Source organism: Pongo pygmaeus, chromosome 10, assembly GCF_028885625.2.
Source record: "Pongo pygmaeus isolate AG05252 chromosome 10, NHGRI_mPonPyg2-v2.0_pri, whole genome shotgun sequence".
In the NCBI taxonomy this organism is placed as follows: Eukaryota; Metazoa; Chordata; class Mammalia; order Primates; family Hominidae; genus Pongo; species Pongo pygmaeus.
The window spans coordinates 108,475,817-108,496,849 of NC_072383.2; the positions used below are offsets into that span (position 1 = coordinate 108,475,817).

General features: G+C 49.4%; 1 protein-coding gene across 1 annotated transcript in view; it reads right to left on the reverse strand.

Moving 5' to 3' along the window:
- Positions 1-10,541: 10,541 nt before the first annotated feature.
- GLTP (glycolipid transfer protein) overlaps positions 10,542-21,033 on the reverse strand; it is a 29,602-nt gene continuing 19,110 nt past the window's right edge. Inside the window, exons 2-5 of the mRNA XM_054443385.2 lie at positions 18,250-18,308; positions 17,094-17,227; positions 15,192-15,342; positions 10,542-12,333 (exon numbers count right to left, since the gene is read on the reverse strand). Of these exons, the coding sequence (XP_054299360.1) occupies positions 12,151-12,333; positions 15,192-15,342; positions 17,094-17,227; positions 18,250-18,308 (527 nt within the window). The 3' untranslated portion in view covers positions 10,542-12,150. The remainder of the gene's footprint in view (positions 12,334-15,191; positions 15,343-17,093; positions 17,228-18,249; positions 18,309-21,033) is intronic.

A 21,033-nucleotide genomic window follows, 5' to 3' on the forward strand; every position in this document is an offset into this window, starting at 1 on the left:
GGAAAGGGCAGGGGAAGCACCAGGGCTAACATGTAGGCATTTATGCACTGCTTGCTGTGTGCCAGAGGCACTGTGTAGGGCTCTGCCCTCATGAGCTCCATCCAGCTGCACGAGAGGAAGCACGCCCAGAGAGGTGAAGGAACCTCCCCACAGTCACACAGCAGGGAGGAGGCAGGGTCTGATGGTCTCCCAGATTCCCCATGAAATCACATCTCCCCCCATTTACCAAGAAGCCACAGAGACTGGACACAAAGAGGCTGCAGACAATCAGTGGCTCTGTCCACCCTGGTCCCGAGAATAGCAAGCTTTTGTCCCAGACACCGGGGCCCCACCCTGCCAGGGACCTTCAATGAGGCTCTTCTGGAATTCTCTCTGGGCCAGAAACCTGAGGCCAGGTGGGGAGGAAGCTCATCTCAGATGACCGTTGCCATGGGCACAGCTACTCTCAGCTGCCCAGCCACTGGCTGTGATTCCATTCCTCTGGGCAGCCAGGTGTGGCGGCCTGTGGGTAGGGCCAGTCACAGCTGGCCATGGGCACTTCAAAGATAGCCTCCATCTGAAGGCGATGGCACAGGCAGGGATGGGAGTGTCTAGGCCTTGGTCCCAGGGAAGGCAGGCTGATTCAGGACTTCCCATCTAGGGCCCCTGGGTAGGCAACTGGGAGTCCATGGAGGTCCTAGAACAGGGAGTGAAATTGTGAGGGGGTGAGGGAGCACCTTCTAGAGAGGGGAGCACCTTCTAGAGAGAGGATCATGACTTTCAGAGGCGTGGGACACCCTACCTACTCCATGCCGCCAATAAAGTAAAGCACACTTTGTGTGAGGAAGTCTCACTTTACCCAGCCAGGAAAGAGCAAAGGTTGGATTGGGGCAGGGGAGGGGACAGCCTCTCTTCCGAGTCCCCCAAAGGGACCCCTAGAAATAGATCCTGGCTAACAGCTTGCAACCTGTAAACTGGCTCTGTCGCCCCCTACTCACAGGAGCGATGACTTCTCCTGTTCTTAGACCAGAAAACACACTCACGCTGGCCTCAGCACCTGTAGGTTTCATCCCCCACTGCCACCCTCTCTTGTTCTCCAGGCTCTGGCCACCTTGGCCTCTCTCTGTCCTTGGTGCATGTTGCTTTCTCTCCTGCCCCGGGGCCTTTGTACTAGCTATGCCCCTTCAGATCCCAGCTCAAGCGTCACCTCCTCAGAGAGCTCTGCCTACCTGGACTCCAATCTAAATCAGGGGTCTGTAGTCATTTCCATCACATGACCCCTTTCGCTGTCCTCCACTGCTCATTTCCCTCTCTGGATTCATTGCGCACTGGACCTTGTTGTATCCCTGGGGAATAGAGACCTTATCTGTCGGCCGGGCGTGGTGGCTCACGCCTGTAATCCCAGCACCTTGGGAAGACGAGGCAGGTGGATCACACGAGGTCAGGAGTTCAAGACCAGCCTGACCAACATGGTGAAACCCCGTCTCTACTAAAAATACAAAAATTAGCCGGGCATGCTGGCGCGCGCCTGTAATCCCAGCTACTCAGGAGGCTGAGATAGGAGATTTGCTTTAACCTGGGAGACGGAAGTTACGGTGAGCCGAGATCATGCCACTGCACTCCTGCCTGGGCAACAGAGCGAGACTCTGTCTGAAAAAAAAAAAAAAAAAAAAAAGACAGAGAAAGAGAGACCTTATCTGTCTTCTTGCAAGATCCCCTGAGCCGAGTTCAGAGCCTTGAACATAGTAAGTGCTCAGCAAACAGGTTGAATGACTATCCCTTCCAAACAATCTTCTCTGGGTCAGATCAAGGACTGATTAAGGGTTCATCATCTTCACAGCTGCCCTTTATCCAGCACCCCCTGGCAGGAGGCGCTGTGCTAAGTGTATTTGCACGTGTGGCCCTATTCCTTGTCAGAAGCAGAGTGTAGATTTTACTGAACTTATAAATACAAACCAGGAGCTGGATACAGTGGTAAAAGGTATCCATTGGCCAGGCGCAGTGGCTCATGCCTATAATCTCAGCACTTTGGGAGGCCAAGGCAGGTGGATCACCTGAGGTCGGGAGGTGCAGACCAGCCTGACCAACATGGAGAAACCCTGTCTCTACTAAAAATACAAAATTAGCTGGGCGTGGTGGCGCACTCCTGTAATCCCAGCTACTCGGGAGGCTGAGGCAGGAGAATCGCTTGAACCTGGGAGGCAGAGGTTGCAGTGAGCCGAGATCACGCCATTGCACTACTCCAGCCTGGGCAACAAGGGAGAAACTCCATCTCAAAAAAAAAAAAGGTATCCATTGTAGATTGTCAGAGCTGGGCAGGAACTTTGAACTATCTAATCCCAATTTTACTTTATTTTTATTTAAGTTTAAATTTATGTATATGTATTTTTTTCAATAGCTTTTGGGGAACAAGTGGTTTTTGGCTACATGGATGAATTGCATGGCAGTGAAGTCTGAGATTTTCGTGTTCCTGTTACCAGAGTAGTGTATATTGTTTTTACTTATTTTTTTATTGACAGAAAATATTTTACATATTTATGAGGTACAAGTGAGTGTTACGTGTCCAGAATGTGTTATGATCAGGTCAGGGTATTTGGGGTATCCTTCACTCGTATTTATCATTTCTATGAGTAGGTAACATTTCAAGTCCTCCCTGCCAGCTACTTTGAAATACACAAGCTGGGCGCTGTGGCTCCTACCTATAACCCCAGCACTTTCTGGGGCTAGGGTAGGCAGATCATTTGAGATCAGGAGTTCGAGACCAGCCTGGCCAACCTGATGAAACCTCCATCTCTACAAAAAATACAAAAATTAGGTACGGGCACAGTGGCTTACGCCTGTAATCCCAGCACTTTGGGAGGCCAAGGAGGACAGATCACTTGAGGTCAGGAGTTCGAGACCAGCCTGGCTAACATGGGGAAACTCTGTCTCTACTAAAAATACAAAAATATTAGCTGGGCGTGGTGGCGCATGCCTGTAGTCCCAGCTACTCAGGAGGCTGAGGCAGGAGAATCACTGGAACTCAGGAGGCGGAGGTTGTAATGAGCCAAGATCGTGCCACTGCACTCCAGCCTGGGAGACAGAGCGAGACTCCATCTCCAACAACTACAACAACAACAACAAAAATTAGCTGGACATGGTGGTGCATGCCTGTAATCCCAGCTACTTGGGAGACTGAGGCAGGAGAATGGCTTGAGCCTGGGAGGTGAAGGTTGCAGTGAGCTAAGATTGGGCCACTGCACTCCAACCTGGGCGATGGAGACAGACATTGTTTCAAAAAAAAAAAAGAAAGAGAAAGAAATATACAATACATTGTTACTAACTATAGTAGTCACTCTACTCTGCTATGGAATATTGGGGCTTATTTCTCCCACCTAACTATATGTTTGTACCCATTAACCAACCTCTTTATCCCGCCCTCCCTCTATCACATCCTTCCCAGCCTCTGGTATCTACCATTCGAGTCTCGAAAAAAACTTTTGTTTTTTTTAGACGGAGTCTAGCTCTGTCCCCCAGGCTGGAGTTCAGTGGCGTGATCTCAGCTCACTGAAACCTCCACCTCTTGGGTTCATGTGATTCTCCTGCCTCAGCCTCTCAAGTAGCTGGGATTGCAGGCGTGCACCACCATGCCCAGCTAATTTTTATATTTTTAGTAGAGACAGGGTTTCACCATGTTAGCCAGGCTGGTCTCGAACTCCTGACCTCAAGTAATCCGCCTACCTCGGCCTCCCAAAGTGCTGGGATTACACACGTGAGCCACCACGCCTGGCCTATCATTCTATTCTCTATCTCCATGAGATCTTTTTTTTTAAGCCCCCACAAACGAGTGAGAACATGCAATATTTGTCTTTCCGTGCCTGCCTTATTTCACTTAACATTATGACCTCCACTCTCAGCCATGTTGGCTACTAATGACATGATTTCATTCTTTCATAAGGCCAAATAGTATTCCATTGTGTGTATATACCACATTTTCTTTCTCCACTGTCCATCAGTGGACATTTAGGTTGCTAATCCCAATTTTAAAGATGAAACTGAGACCCAGAGGACAGAAGAGGCTTGCCCAGAGTCACACAGCAGATCAGGGCAGAGTGAGAGTTGAGAATGCACAACATTTTCTGGAGTGTTCCTTGTTGATGTGTTGAGAAGGGCCCTACTGTATCTTCAAGTACAAAGAGTAGGCCAGGAGTGGTAGCTCAAGCCTGTAATCCCAACACTTTGGGAGGCTGAGGTGGGCGGATCACGTGAAGTCAGGAGTTCAAGACCAGCCTGGCCAACATGGTAAAACCCTGTCTCTACTAAAAATAATAATAATAATACAAAAATACAAAAATTAGCTGGGCGTGGTGGCATATGCCTGTAGTCCTGGCTACTCTGGAGGCTGAGACAGGAGAATCACTTGAACCCAGGAGGCAGAGGGTGCAGTGAGCCGAGATCATGCCACTGCACTCCAGCCTGGGGGAGAGAGCAAGACTCCATCTCAAAACAAACAAACAAGAACAGGGAGTAGGTGAAAATGATCCGGTTTAACTAACTGCATTAAGAACCAGTTGTCCTTTCAGGAGCGTTTGGCAGGCTGTAGCATCATAATTAATAAAAATATTAACACAATCCAGTTATTGAATATCTTCTATGTGTCAGGTATTTTACACGCCTTATTTCATGTAATCCTTTGAGATGTTTCTGTCCCATTTCACAGATGCAGAAACTGAGGCTCAGAGAGGGGAACTGACTTGTCCTGGGCACACAACTACAAAGAAGCTACTACAGAATCTGGACGTGAACCCAAGAACTGTTAGGTGGTGGTGGTGCTGGTGGCAGTAGTAGCAGTGAAAATAACAGGACACACCTAATGACCCTCCATACTGAGGCAGGTGTGAACTCAGGGCCCCGAGGCACCTGCTGGAGGAGCTGCAAACTTTCCTAACAGTGTGCAAGTGAGCCTTCTCATTTAGCCCTTAGGAAACAGCCCAAGCACGGTAGGAAGACAAGTTCTCCTGCCCCTCCTGCCCTCCCTCCGTTCCACCCACTTTGGGAGCGGGAGGGAGCCTGGTGGGATGTGGGCAGGCGCAGGGCCTGGCGGGGCCTCCCAGCTCTGCCTCTGCGGCATAGTGGGGACAGCGCCACCTACCGGGCCCGTGGGAACAGCAGGGGCTCAGGCGCGAGCGCTCAATGCGCAGGCGCAGGGCTGTGGGACCGGCGTGAACCCGGGAACCCATCCACCAACCAGCAAAACTGAAGGGTGGTGTCCCCATATAACCTCCTGCAAACGACGGTAATTGGGTCAACATTGAAAGATTATGCAGATAAGCCCCTGCCCGGGCAGCTTCATTGACTCGGTGAGCTAGAAACTGTTGGTATTCCCATTGTATGGATGAGGAAACTGAGGCTCAGAGGGGTGAAGTGAGCTGTCCAAATCTACTTCCCTAGTAGACAGCCGACACAGGACTCCAGTATTTGATCTCATCAGCGTACGCCCCACATCACGTAAATATATCCTTGCAGTTTTATTGAACACCTGAACACCTACTAAGGCAGCTTATTATGCTCCAAACATTGTTCTAATTACCTTACAAATGGTAACATTTAATTGAAGCCTCACAACAAGACCTGTGTGTTACAGATAAGGAAACTGAACCTCTGAAAGGTGAAGTTGTAACCGAGTCCAAACTCCTGCTCCCTGCATGACAGCCACTCAGTCGAGAGGCCAGGAGTTGGAGCAAGGAAAGCGACTTTATTTTGGAGAGCCAGCAAACCTAGATGGCCTAAATGTTCTCAAGAGCCCTCTTAGAACTATATGGTCTTGGGCCAGGCGTGGTGGCTTATGCCTGTAATCCCAGCACTTTGGGAGGCCGAGGCGGGCGGATCACAAGGTCAAGAGATCGAGACCATCCTGGCCAACGTGGTGAAACCCCGTCTCTACTAAAAATACAAAAATTAGCTGGGCGTGGTGGTGCACGCCTGTAGTACCAGCTACTCAGGAGGCTGAGGCAGGAGAATCGCGTGAACCTGGGAGGCAGAGGTTGCAGTGAGCCGAGACAGCGCCACTGCACTCCGGCCTGGGCAACAGAGTGAGACTCCGTCTCAAAAAAATATATGTATATATGGGCTTGGCTTTGTCTTATATGTTAGGTAAGGGGGGAAAGAAAGAGGCAGACATCTGGGTGCCAGCAAGGGTCAGGGGGAAGTTTGTGAAACTTCTTTGTCCTTGGGTAATGGTCTCTCATGTGACAATAGCCAAATCTCCTTGTTCCTATAAATCTTTAACAAAGTATAGTTGTCTGCATACTTCCTCTTTAATCCCAAAGTTAGTTTTGAAAACTATGTGATTGCTATTTCTGCATTTTATCTCAGTTGCTCTAAAATTATCCTAGCCTTCATACAGGAATGGATAAAGGCCTTTAAACAAAAATGGACCAGTCTGGACAACATAGTCAACACAAAAAAATTTTTTTAAAGATTAGCTGGGGCCGGATGCTGTGGCTCACACCTGTAATCCTAACACTTTGGGAGGCCGAAGCGGGTGGATCACCTGAGGTCAGGAGTTCAAGACCAGCCTGCAACATGGTGAAACCCTGTCTTTACTAAAAATACAAAAAGTAGCTGGGTGTGGTGGCAGGCACCTGTAATCCCAGCTACTCGGGAGGTTGAGGTAGTAGAATTCCTTGAACCCAGGAGGTGGAGGCTGCAGTGAGCCGAGATCACACCACTGCACTCTAGCCTGGGCAACAGAGCAAGACTCCTTTTCAAAAAAAAAATTAGCCAGGCTTGGTGGTGCATGCCTGTAGTACCAGCTGCTCGGGAGGCTGAGGCAGAAAGATCCCTTGAGCCCAGGAGTTTGAAGCTGCAGTGAGCTATGATTGCACCACTGCGTTCCAGCCTAGGTGACAAAGCAAGACCCTGTCTTTAAAAAGACAAAAGTTCTTCTGCTGTTTAATTGTTACAAAGTGAATTTCAGTTCCTTGTCTATAACAGTGATGTATTACAATGGGTTTGACATGTTGCATTGTAATGGGCTCAGTGAGTTTTAATTGAATGAATCAACAAGTCAATGTCAACCCTTGTCAAACATTTGAGCTAATTTGGGTTTCTGTACAGTTAACCTGGGTCAGATAAGGCAGCACCCCATCAGTGGGAACGCTCTGGCAGGAGGTGTGCTGAAAATAGGCTCACTGTCAGCTGGCACACAAGTGAACACAGCTGAGGGGAGATTTGGAGTTGGACATGAAACTTCTGTGGCCCCATATCTGGCCGGGTTACCCTGGGCAAGTCTCTTTGCCACACCGTTGGGGTTCAATTTCCTTCTCTGATAAACGGGGCTACTGAGGTCCATGTCTCAGGTGGTTGTGAAATGATTTCTGTAGAGCACTTTTGCAGGGCCTGTTATATAGTGATCAATGTGTGTTGTTTCCTCCCTGCCCTAGATGGAACTCAGTCCCACTTTGACAAGGATGAAATGGGAAGGGGATAGATGCCTTTCTGGCTTTTGTCTCTGCGGTAGAAAACCCAAAATGTTCCCAGGGTCCCCGCAGGTACTAGGAACGGGGGCTGGGCTGGGAAAATCCCTGCCTTCCACAAAAAAATTGCCCTCCCGGTCTCATCATATTATGTTAGAGGCATAAAGAAAAGATCTTTTTGAGACAGAGTCTTGCTCTGTCACCCAGGCTAGAGTGCAGTGGCGCTATCTCGGCTGACTGCCAGCTCCGCCTCCCGGGTTAATGCCATTCTCCTGCCTCAGCCTCCTGAGTAGCTGGGACTACAGGCGCCTGCCACCACATCTGGCTAATTTTTTGTATTTTTAGTAGAGACGGGGTTTCACCGTGTTAGCCAGGATGATCTCGATCTCCTGACCTCGTGATCCGCCCGCCTCGGCCTCCCAAAGTGCTGGGATTACAGGCGTGAGCCACTGCGCCTGGCCAAGAAAACATCATTTTAAGGCCGAACACAGCGGCTCATGCCTGTAATCCTCGCACTTGGGGAGGCCGAGGCGGATGGATCACTTGAGGTCAGGAGTTTGAGACCAGCCTGGCTAACATGGTGAAACCCCGTCTCTACTAAAAATACAAAAATACTAGCTGGGGTGGTGGTGCGCACCTGTAATCCCAGCTACTCTCCTGCTGAGGTAGGAGAATCACTGGAACTCGGGAGGCAGAGGTTGCAGTGAGCCAAGATTGTGCCACTGCACTCCAGCCTGGGAGACAGAGCGAGATTCCGTCTCCAAAAACAACAACCATTTTTTTAAAAATTTAAAAAATTAGCCAGATGTGGTGGCAGGCGCCTGTAATCCCAGCTACTCAGGAAGCTGAGGCAGGAGAATTGCTTGAACACAGGAGGTGGAGGCTGCAGTGAGCCGAGACTGCGCCAATGCACTCCAGCCTGGGTGACAGAGCTAGACTCTGTCTCAAAAAAAAAAATAAAAAATAAAAAATAACTTTAAAAAGGACAGACAGAATTCTGTATTTCTAAGAAATCCAAAGGGAAAAAACCCTAAAAAGCATTTAGAGCTTAGAATGAACAGTAGCATCCCTAATCTGAGGATTATTAAAATATATAATAAAATTGGCCGGGCACGGTGGCTCACACCTGTAATCCCAGCACTTTGGGAGGCCGAGGTGGGTGGATCACAAAGTTAGGAGTTCAAGACCAGCCTGGCCAACATGGTGAAACCCTGTCTTTACTAAAAATACGAAAATTAGCTGGGCATGGTAGTGGGCACCTGTAATCCCAGCTACTTGGGAGGCTGAGGCAAAGAATTGCTTGAACCCGGGAAGTGGAGGTTGCAGTGAGCCGAGATGGCGCCACTGCACTCTAGCCTGGGCAACAGAGCGAGACTCCTTCAAAAAAAAAAAAAAAAAGAAAGGAAGGAAGTCAGGCAGGAAGGAAGAGAAAGAGAAAATATAATAAAATCACAGACAGGAAGAAACTTATTTCAGGCTTCCATCTCTTGACCACGTTAGAGGGAGCTTTCCAAACTGGGTATCTGCATATACCTGGGTATATGCAATTGCACACAAGAGTCTTGAAGGTGTCCATAATTTTCAGGGTCAAGTTCAAATCTCTTAATGTTGCGATGTGACACACACATACACAGCCTGCTCTGGGTCAAGCCACCAGGTCTTTGCCTGTGCCTTGAAGTGTCCCCTGCCCCTCCTCTTCTACTAGGCTTCCCCCACCCCCGAACTTCCACAGAGGCTCGGTGCATGCCCCAGTTCCCTAAGATACATCCCAGGACGCTGCCTCTCCTCTGAGGCTCCAGGTACCCTCTGGGAACTGACCACTCTATTTCATCATTATTGATTTACCGGTCCATCTTGCCCACTAGATTATAAGCTCGATAGGAGCAGGAACAAAATAAATTAAATATTTCCCTCTACATTTAACCCTAGAATAAGAAAAAACAGCCCATGAAAAAGTGCAAACTGGTCCGGGGTGGGGAAGCAACAGGGATGGGTGGAGACTAAGGCAAAGTGGAGAACTGATTCCCCTTTCCCTTGCCCTGCCCAGCCAAGGGGGCAGTCATCTCTCAGCTCCTACCAGGCAGCCTGGTTTTTCAAAAGAAGCTAGAAACCCAAAGTTCTTTTCTTTTTTTAATTATAAGTTACATAGGTGCCATGGTGGTTTGCTGCACCTATCAACCCGTCATCTAGGTTTTAAGCCCTGTATGCATTAGGTATTTGTCCTAATGCTCTCCTTCCCCTTACCCACCACCCCTGACAGGCCCCAGTGTGTGTTGTTCCCCTCCCTGTGTCCATGTGTTCTCATTGTTCAACTCCCACTTATGAGTGACAACATGCAGTGTTTGGTTTTCTGTTCCTGTGTTAGTTTGCTGAGAATGATGGCTTCCAGCTTTATCCATGTCCCGCAAAGGACATGAACTCATTCTTTTTTATGGCTACAGAAACCCAAGATTTTTTTTTTTTTTTTTTTTTTTTTGAGATGGAGTCTCGCTCTTATCAGCCAGGCTGGAGTGCAATGGTGCGATCTCGGCTCACTGCAACCTCTGCCTCCCGGGTTCAAGCAATTCTCCTGCCTCAGCCTCTGAAGTAGCTGGGATTACAGGCGCCCGCCACCACGCCTGGCTAATTTTTGTATTTTTAGTAGAGATGGGGTTTTACCATGTTGGCCAGGCTGGTCTCGAACTCCTGACATCAAGTGATCCACCCGCCTCGGCCTCCCAAAATGCTGGGATTACAGAAGTGAGCCACTGCACCCTGCCAAAACCCAAGATTCTTATGTGAAACTCCCATTTCTCCATGCAGCAACCAGTTCTGTTTTTTAAGACCATGGAGGCCAGGCCTGGTGCAGTGGCTCATGCCTGTAATCCCAACCCTTTGGGAGGATGAGGCAAGAGGATTGCTTGAGGCCAGGAGATTGGACCAGCCTGGGCAACATAGCAAGACCCCAATCTCTACAAAAACATTTAAAAATAATAAATAAATAAAATTTTAAAACCATGAAGGCCAGAAAATACATTCTTGGTAGGATTTGTAAGGGTCCCCAGTTGTAATTTCTGATGCAGGAAAGAAAAAAAAAAAATCAAGAACCAATACAGTACACAGATGTGATTCCAAAATAGATATTTATTTATTAAGGATTATTTAGTTTCTGCATAAAAATCTCCAATTGTTCCTCATTGGGTTTTTTCTTTTAAAACACACATCAAGTCTTTTGGGGTTGCTTTGTTTGCCCCAGCACTTTAAAAAATACAGCTCTTTTTAGCGCCAGGAAGAACAGTTAAGGTTAAGGCAGTGAGGCGTTTTCTTGGATCTTAGCAGCTGAAGGGTTCATCTCTCCCCGTCAAGAGAATACACACAGTAGGTAGTTTCTTAGGTTGGAAAATCTGTCCCTGAAGGAAATAATTCTGCAGAAGAATGCAAACAGAGTCATCTATGGTCAGTTGTTTGTGCCCTATAGCTTTGAAAGAAACGCCTCTTGGTCATCAAGGGCTTGCTGGTTGGTTTCAGCTGTAAAACAACAACAACAAAAAAAAACCAGAAAAAAGAAAACAAACAAAAAAACCTGTCTAGCGAGACAGAAAGAGCAGAGTTTATAATAGTGCTGTGAGGCTGGGCTGTGCAAACCACATGAGAATACACACCAGTTTGCTTTTTAAAAAATCCCACATGGGGCCCTGCATAATTTTAAATCAAACTCTTTATAGTCCTTAAAATAATAATACAGCGAGAGCCTCATAAGGTCACGTGCTTTTTTTTTTTTTTTTTTTTTTTTTTTTTTTTTGAGACAGAGTTTCGCTTTTGTTGCCCAGGCTGGAATGCAGTGGCGCGATCTCGGCTACTGTAACCTCCACCTCCCGGGTTCTAGCGATTCTCCTGCCTCAGCCTCCCAAGAAGATGGGATTACAGGCATGCGCTACCATGCCTGGCTAATTTTATATTTTTAGTAGAGATAGGGTTTCACCATGTTGGTCAGGCTGATCTCAAACCCTGATCTCAAGTGATCCACCCGCCTCTTTTATTTTTTGAGACAGAGTTTCGCTCTTGTTGCCCAGGCTGGAGTGCAATGGTGCAATCTCAGCTCACTGCAACCTCCACCTCCCGGGTTCAAGCGATTCTCCTGCCTCAGCCTCCTGAGTAGCTGGAACTACAGGCGTGCACCACCATGCCCAGCTAATTTTTTATATTTTTAGTAGCGATGGGGTTTCACCATGTTGGCCAGGCTGGTCTCAAACTCCCGACCTCAGGTGATCCACCCACCTCGGCCTCCCAAAGTGCTGGGATTACAGGCGTGAGCCACGGATCCCAGCCATCATGTGCTTATTTTTAAAGTGAGGTGGATGACACCATTCCCCCAGAGCTGTGTTCCTCGTTGGCAACAAAACAAAACCAAAAAACCCTAGGACTTGACTCATTAGAAGTGTTAATCGATTTTTACCACGCTGAAATGAAGGTATAAAGTCAGTCTGTGCTGTCGTGAAATTCCAAGGAGATTTGGAAGTAAGATCATTATTTATTGGTCCTTTAGAATAGACCAAAAAAAAAAAAAAAAAAGACTTAAAAAACGAGGGCTGTCCCCTGCAGACTCTGGCAGGACCCTGGGCCGCTCTGGGGGACGCAGGCCAGGGGCAGCTCACCGACTTGATTCACAGTGATTCTGGTTTGCCTGTTTCTCCATGTGGCCACGAGTCGGGGGCGTGTCCAGCAGTGGGCATGCCTACACCTTGTAATTAAGCTCAGCGTTCATCTGGGTGTACATCTCGTAGATGACATCGATGGTCGCCGTGTAGTTGACTAGGAAGAGGCGGATCTTCTCCAGGCACTCCTCCTCTGTCACATTCTGCCCCTTGGAGAGCGCTTTCAGGAAGTCGGACTTATAGGGTGCTGCGTACAGTGCTGCCTTGAGACAGGCAAGAAGGGAGGTAGGCACAGCGTTAGCGGGGGCTGAGGAGCCAGGCCAGCAGGCCAGGGTTCTGGGAGGGGTCTTCCCTGGGTCTGTGCTGGACAGGGGGCTGTGCTATTTGAGGTGTTGGAAGGGAAAGGAAAAGGGAGGTGTACTTTGAGCGACAGCAGGAAGGACATCAGCTTTCGGGACAGACAAGCCTAGATGCAAATGCCAGTCTGGGCCATCAATTAGCTGTGAGCCTTGAACAAGTCAGTTAGCCTCTCTGAGCTTCAGTTTCCTCACCTGCAAAATGGGGATAATGGCTGTCACCTAATCGGGTTGCTTTTATAAGGATTAGGGGGCTTGTACAAAGTGCTCAGCACAGCACCAGGCATACAGTAGGCACTCAGCACAACACCAGGCACACAGTAGGTGTTCAGCATGGGTGAGTCTCTTCCCTCTGGGTTCCGTGCTCCAGAAAAGGTGAACTGCTCCTTCGGAAAACTCACTTTCTGAGTTGGGAAGACGACTGCTAAATATGCTGTGGTCTCTTTTGTCCTTAGGGGGGCGATACATCCCTAAATTTCAGAGCTGCTCTCATACTTGAAAAGTACAGAGAATTCAAAATTCACAGAATTTCAGAGCCAGAAGAAAAAAGGTACAACTAGATAAAAAGCTTAGGCTAGCCAAGTGCTGTGGCTCATGCCTGTAATCCCAGCACTTTGGGAGGCCGAGGTGGGCAGATCACAAGATCAGGAGTTCGAGACCAGCCTGGCCAGTATGATAAAACTCCATCTCTACTAAAAATACAAAAATTAGCCAGGTGTGGTGGCCGGCATCTGTAGTCCCAGCTACTCGAGAGGCTGAGGCAGGAGAATTGCTTGAACCCGGGAGGCGGAGGTTGCAGTGAGCTGAGATCACACCACTGCACTACAGCCTGGGTGACAGAGTGAGACTCCGTTTCAAAAAAAAAAAAAAGTTTAGGCCATGAGTTTGATAGGATGAGGAAAGTATAAATATTATTTAAAAAATTTTTTTAGACGTAGTCTCACTCTGTCCTCCAGGCTGGAGTCAGTGGCGTGATCTTGGTTCACTGCAACCTCCGCTTACTGGGTTCAAGTGATTCTCCTGCCTCAACCTCCCGAGTAGCTGGGACTACAGGTGCCCGCCACCATGCCCAGCTAATTTTTTGTATTTTTAGTAGAGATGGTGTTTTACTATGTTGGCCAGGCTGATCTCCAACCTGACCTCAGGTGATCCACCTGCCTTGGCCTCCCAAAGTGCTGGGATTACAGGCATGAGCCACTGCACCTGGCCAAATATTATTCCTTCATAATCAAAGCAGTAATAGCTAGGGTGGTGGCTTACGCCTGTAATCCCAGCACTTTGGGAGGCCGAGGTGGGAGGATTGCTTTGAGCTCAGGAGTTCGAGACCAGCCTGGGCAACATGGTGAAACCTCGTCTCTACAAAAAATACAAAAATTAGCTAGGTGTTGGTGGCTCGCACCTGTAGTCCCAGCTACTCAAGACACTGAAGCTGGAGAATCACTTAAGCCTGGGAAGTGGAGGTTGCGGTAAGCTAAGACTGTGCCACTGCACTCCAGCCTGGGCAACAGCAACAGAGTGAGACCCTGTCTCAAAAAAAAAAAAAAAAAAGTAATAGCTTTGATGTACTGAGTGTAAACCACGTGAACCATGTACTGATTAATTCATTTAATTGTCACAGTGACTCTTTGAGTAGTGCCTATTCTATACCCATTTGAAAGATGATATTGAGGCTCAGGGAGGTAGGATCACAGCCCCCCATTTTTGTGTTGTGTGACCTTGTCTGAGCGTCACTGTCCTCATCTGGGAAATGGAGGTGAGAACAGTGCCCACTTTGTGGTGCATTTGTGAAGATTACAATTCATGGGCAGCTGCCCTGGGCCAGGTACACAGGACACACTATTACTAATGACGTGGTGGTTTGAGGATTTGTAGGGGCAATGCACTGTGGAGCTCTCGAGGGGCCCATGGGAATGGGCCCTGTCTGCAGCTCTTCCAGGGTGGATGGCCCAGGGGCTGCCACGCATCTCACCCTATGACCAGCTCTTCCTGTCCGTAACCATACTGGCTTCTGCCCCAGCCTGCTTGCAGACTGCACCCCACAGGAACACTGAACAGGGCCCATCAGCCCCTCGTTCTCATGATCGCCAGGGTGCGCAGGCAGAGGGAGCTGCAGCAGAAAGGGTGGCCAGAACAGGCTGGGCAGGAACACATGGGTGAGATGAGGGCAGCAAGCAGCAGGTGAAGGGCATGGCGCAGGGCAGCCAGAGGACCTTCACACGTCTCCTGAGCAGGCTCTCAGCTTGGTGATCAACTGTAGGGCCCTCACCTAACCAGGCAGGTGCTGAAGCCCCACCTCCAGGAGCCCTGGGCAATGTCACCCCAACACAAGCCACCAAGAACCCAGAGGGCCGGTATCCTTTCAGCAAATGCTCCCAGGGGGATGGGAGCTGAATTTGAGGGGCCAAATTTGAGGGGTGAATTTGAGGGGCCATCAGGCTGGGCCACCTTTGACCTGGTGTCCTCCAGGGCTTTCCCTGTGGTTTCTCGTCGCCCCGCCATCAGGCCTCGCAGGCCAAGGCCCCTGAAGAGAAACACCGTGGAGTAGCTACAGTGACACCCGCTGCGGCTGTGAATGGGGCTGGCCAAGGGCACGGGAGGGGGACCTCTCAGTACACTAGCCTCACCCAAATAGATGAGGGAGCCCTTCCTGAGCCCGAGGGGGTAAACACAGCCTCACAGGCCAGGAAGCCTTGGCCAAGCAGGGGCAGAGTGGGGAGCAGAATCTGCAAGCTGGTGGTCCTTTGGGGCCCGTGGGGGTGGCTCACCTGGAAGATCTTCTGCACGATCCAGCCATGGTACTTCTTGAGGGCCATCTCGTAGGCCTTGGTGGCGTTGACACGAATGAGGTTGGGGTGGTTCTCGTCCCGCTCCCCGTCGCAGATGCTCTGGAGGAAGACCTGGATGAAGCGGAGGCCTCTGTGGCCCAGGGAGGAGAAGGTTCGTTAGGACCCTGCACAGCCCTGTCGTGAAAGACCCTGATGGACTCTGAATTTGCCACCTACTGTGAGCCAGGAACATGCACACCCCAGAGGGAGTGGTTATTCCCTAATCATCTTTCCCTTCTGCTTACAAGTAACGTGACCACTTGGCTCCATTCACTATCTCCCGAGCACCTTCTCTCCTCCAGGCCTGGTGCTGGCCCATGACAACAGTCACACTGGCTGTAAGATCCACGAGGGGTGGGTCTGGGCCTGCCTTGTCCATTTCTGTGTCCACATGACCCCCACAGGCTGGAACATGGTAGGCAACCATCAGGCTTGAGGAATGAAGCCACAGCGCTGGCCCTCAAAGGGTTCGCGGACCACGGACTGTGGATATACCAGGCACACTGGCGAGACTGGCCCCGCGTGTACCAGGCTTCCCGCCTCCACTCCCCAGCCCTCAGTATCTTTCTAAGTCTGCTATGGTGCTCCTCTGCCTGAGACCTCCCTGAGCATCCTCCAATGGCCACTCGAGCTTTTCCTCAAGGGGCAGGGTGATGTTTTGAGAGCCAGGAGAAGCGGATGGGGTACAACAAGGAGTCCACATCGAAAATCTCACCAGGGCCAGCCCCTTAGCACACATCATCTCATCTCTTGCTTCCCTGGGGCCTGTGAGGCTGAGCTTGGCACAATCAGCCCATTTCACAGAGGAAAGCACTGAGGGTCCCCTAGAAAGGATTAGTCACAGGCCAGGATGTGAACCCTGCCTGCCTCACTGTCCCCCCAGCAGGCTCTTTCCTTTGCTGGCCCTCACTGTCCCACTGGGGTCCCCCGATGAGCTGCTCTCCTCCCTCCCTGCAGTGGGGTGGGGATCAAGTCAGGGTGGGCTGCTCTAAGGGGCAGGAGCACTGAGTTTAAGGGCTGAAGAGTCTGTAGCTGGTAGAGAACAGCATGAGTTCAAACCAGCCCATAGGATGTATTTGTGCAAATTAGAACTCCTCCTCATGGCCGGGCACTGTGCCTCACACGGATCACTTGAGGCCAGGAGTTCGAGACCAGCCTGGCTAACATGGCGGGCTTGTCTCTACTAAAAATACAAAAATTAGCCAGGCATGGTGGTGCACACCTGTAATCCCAGCTATTCAGGAGGCTGAGGCAGGAGAATTGCTTGAACCTAGGAGGAGGAGGCTGCAGTGAGCCGAGATTGCGCCACTGCACTCCAGCCTGGGTAACAGAACGGGATTCTAAAAAAATAAATAAATAAAAGAATCCCTTCTCCTCAAGATGGTGTACTTCTACCAAGAAACTGTCATAACATACAAATCCACTTTGTACACGTGACCAGCCCTAAACAGGACACCTTTGCGCAGTACACAACCTGCACAACTGTGCTGGATGACATGGGCACGTGATTTGGCCTCCAGAAGCGCCAGCTGCCTCCTCTGTGAGATGCGAATAGCTACCACACTTAACTCACAGAATATGAAACCCAATCAGGCATATAAAGAGCTTAGCACAATGCCCAGATCAGGGTATGCTCATATACTGATGGGACTGGAACCAGGAAGCATCACTGTCAGGCAAGCCCCGGCCATTGGGAGGCCTTTTCCCAGCCATTAACTAGCATCACACTGGAAGGGCTTGGAAGTGACCTTCCCAGCCTAAGCTGACACTGCTAAACAGTGACAGGTTTGCTTTCCCTCCTCTGCAGCACAGAGCCCAGGCCCTGCCACCTGAGCCCGTCACCTTTTCAGCCACATCAGCGCCAGTGTGGCCCCTACTTTGGGCCACTCTGCTCCATACATTTCTTTCTCCACCTCCAGGATGTTCTGCAGGGTCCGGAACTTGGCTGGGTTGGTATCGTACACAGTTTTGATTTTCTGAAATGGAGCACACAGGATTTCCCCTTGGGTAAGCTGCCCCCATAGACATCTGGCCCGCACGCTGGGTGAAGAGCACCCTACCGGCATCTCCCGCTCCTTCCTGCCCTGCAGGAACAGCTGGGATAAGACTTGTAACAATAACTATGACTGTTCACATGAGCCAGGATTTGCAAAATGCTTTACAGGCACTGCCTTATATGATCCTGGTGGCAACCCTGATGTTGCTGTCATTATCCCATTTTACAGGCAGAGACACTGAGGCTCACAGAGGAGCACGGACTTGCCCAAGGTCACACAGTTGGTACAGAGTTCATGTTCTCCAGCCACTACTGACACTGCCTCAGACACCAAGTATCTGAAGTTTCGCTTTGGTGGACAAGTGGAAATAGGTTCCGAGGATTCCAAGAAGTCCAGGAATGAAGGCCTCTGAGATGGAGCCAGGTAGGCCTGGGTCTGAATCCCAGCTGTCCACTTACTTGCTTGTGACCTTAAGTGAGTCCTTCAACCCCTCTGAGTCTCAGCTTCCTCATCTGTAAAAAGGGGATAACACAGGACCAGCCTCAAAGGGCTGCTGGGATGAAGAAATGAGATCATGCAGTGTGTCCCAAGCCCTTGGCTGGGCCCTACGTGGATTCTCACGGGCAGTCTATGGCTGGGGAGGCAGCATCAGGAACTACCAGGATTGGAGAAGGGGAGGGCCAGACCAGTGCTGACTGTAGACTTTGGAGCTTACTTACTTGGTGGGGATAGATGAAAGAACCAGCAGGTTCCTTCTTAGGGTCAACCCTTTAATTAGACTTTGGTTCCAGTCAGCCTAGACTGGTGACCAGATGGCAAGACTGTGGAGGAGGGCAGAGAACATTGAGCCCTGATTGGACAAGCTTGGGGCCCATCTTCCGTGTCTCCATTCCCTTCCTTGGGGTGGGAAGCTTGCAGCTGGGACCATGATGCTGGTAACCCAGGTGGGCTTAGATTCCTGATGCAAGTCTTGGGCTGTGGCTGCCCGGCCAGGTACATACCATGATGTTGCCGCTTATGTCTGCCTTGATGGGAGTAAACACTGGGGACCCAAGGCAATCTGGGGACAAAATGAGAAGACAGATTGAGATTCGCAGCAAGAGTGATTTTTCAGGGCCACCGCAGGCCGTGGGGACATTGGGGGGGTGGATTACATGGTGTGTCCTGGGGAGAGCTGAGTTGTTCTGGATGTTACTACAGCAGCATGGGCTTGGGTGCAGCCCCCAGCTCTGTTCTCTGAGCTTCCTGTTTCCTATCTGGCAAATGAGGCTACAGCACCAACCACAGAGGCATGATGAAGATGGCTTGAAATAAACAATCCAATCCTAAGACACACATTTGATTCATCTCTAGAATCAGAATGGTATTTGTTTGTTCTCTGAGGTTTATCTTGAGACAGGGTCTCGCTCTGTCACTCAGGCTGAAGTGCAGTGGTGTGATAATAGCTGACCACAGCCTCGACCTCCTGGGTTCAAGCCATCCTCCCACCTCAGCCTCTGGAGTAGCTGGGAATACAGGCACGCACCACCATACCCGGCTAATTAAAAAAAATTTTTGGCCTGGTGCAGTGGCTCACGCCTGTAATCCCAGCACTTTGAGGGGCTGAGGCGGGTGGATCACTTGAAGTCAGGAGTTCAAGACCAGCCTGGTCAACATGGTGAAACCTTGTCTCTACTAATATACAAAAATTAGCTGGGCGTAGTGGCTTGCGCCTGTAATCCCAGCTACTCAGGAGGCTGAGGCAGGAAAATTGCTTGAACCCGGGAGGTGGACGCTGTAGTGAGGGGAGATCACGCCACTACACTCCAGCCTGGGCAACAGAGCGAGACTCTGTCTCAAAAAAAATTTTTTTTTTTTGCACAGATCTTGATGATCAGGATCTTGTGTAGACCTAAGCTAATGTGTCTGTTTTTAACAAAAAAGATTTTTTTAAAAAAAGTACTTAACTTTTATAATAGAAAAAAGCTCATAGAATAAGGATATAAATAATTTTTTTCTAGAGCTGTACAATGTGTTTTTTTTAATTGTATAAAACATTTAATTTATTGGTCTTTGGGGGAATTTGATGCATCACCACTATATTAGAACTGAGCCATTAATTTTGTAGCTTCATCGATATTAACTACTTTATTTTCATGATGCTGCTGAGGAATCAGTTCTTTCTACAGAGGTTCAAGAGAAAGTCCTTTTAAGAAGTGTGCAAATCTCATATATTTATTAGATTGGTGCAAAAGTAATTGCAGTTTTTGAATACAAAAGCTTTATCTACTCTGTTGACTTTTTCATCGTTCATAACGTTTAACTTTTTTTTCCCCCTGAGACGGAGTTTTGCTCCCGTTGCCCAAGCTGGAGTGCAGTGGTGCAATCTCAGCTCACCGCAACCTCCGCCTCCCGGGTTCAAGCGATTCTCCTGCCTCAGCCTCCCAAGTAGCTGAGATTACAGGCACACGCCACCATGCCCAGCTAATTTTGTATTTTTAGTAGAGATGGGGTTTCACCATGTTGGTCAGCCTGGTCTCGAACTCCCAACCTCAGGTGATCCACCCGCTTCAGCCTCCCAAAGTGTTGGGATTACAGGCGTGAGCCACTGTGCCCAGCCTCGTTTATCTTCTTAAGATTAGTGGTAACTGGTTTTTCTTTGTTGGTAGCCTTAAAGTGTTTTCGGCTGGCTATGTGAAATACACTCCTGGACTTCTGCCCTCTTAATTTGTTCTCGCCATTGTCTTCAATAGTAGCATGCACCTATGTGTGTTTTTAAAGACAGGGTCCTTTGGCAACTGAAGAAAGATAAATAAAAATAAATAAATGCATAAAATAAAGACAGGGTCTTGTTCTGGCACTCAGGCTGGAGTACAGTGGCAAGATCACAGCTCACTGCAGGCTTCAACTCCTGGACTCAAGCGATCCTCCCGCCTCAGCCTCCCAAAGTGCTGGGATTAGAGGGATACACCATCACACCCAGTAGAATGTTCTTAAATGGAGGCGTTTTCCTTTCTTGGTGGGTTATAATATATCGGATCATATAATAGGTAACACCTTGGAGTTGATAAAATGTAGACCTGGAAACTGCCTGGCAGTGCCTAGAACTGCTGGGATCTGCTGAAATGTGAGCAGCCTGCTGCCTGCCTCTCCTCCTCTCCCTCTTTTGTCACCCCCATGGCAGGCTGTCACAGGACATCTTGCTCCTTACATGCAGGAAGTATGCAGGTTCTTTACTGAGCAGGCTCGATGTGGACTTTACCTTCGAGCCTGAAGACAGATTACCAGGCTTCTGTGACACCTTTTCATTGTCCTTGTTGCGGTCCAGAAAAGTGAGCTTGCTAAGCCTGCTACAGAGCCCAGGGGACAAAGACCCCAGAGCAGGCTAGAGGTGGGTGCCAATCCCACGGGAGTGAAAGGCCGATACCCAGGAGCCCAGACAGGGACCTCAGTGTGGGCGCCAAGTGACCGCATGAGGGCAGAGGGCTAGGGGTGGAACTTCCTTAAGCCAAATTCCACCCAGGGTGACCCTGCACACCTGGCCAGCCATCTGGAACATTCTAATTGCAGCTATGAAAAGAGGTGCATGAGAGAAACAGCATTAAACATTTAAGGAAACAGCCCATAGCCCAATGGAAAGAAGGTGGGCTAGGGATTCAGCCAGACAGGGTGAGAATCCTGCACGACCACTCCCCAGCCAAGCAAGTCTCCTCGCCGCTGTGTGCCTCAGTTTCCTCTTGTGTCAAATGGGGCAATAATAGTACTTATTTCATATGCTTCTTTAAGAAATTAAAAATAAGGCACCG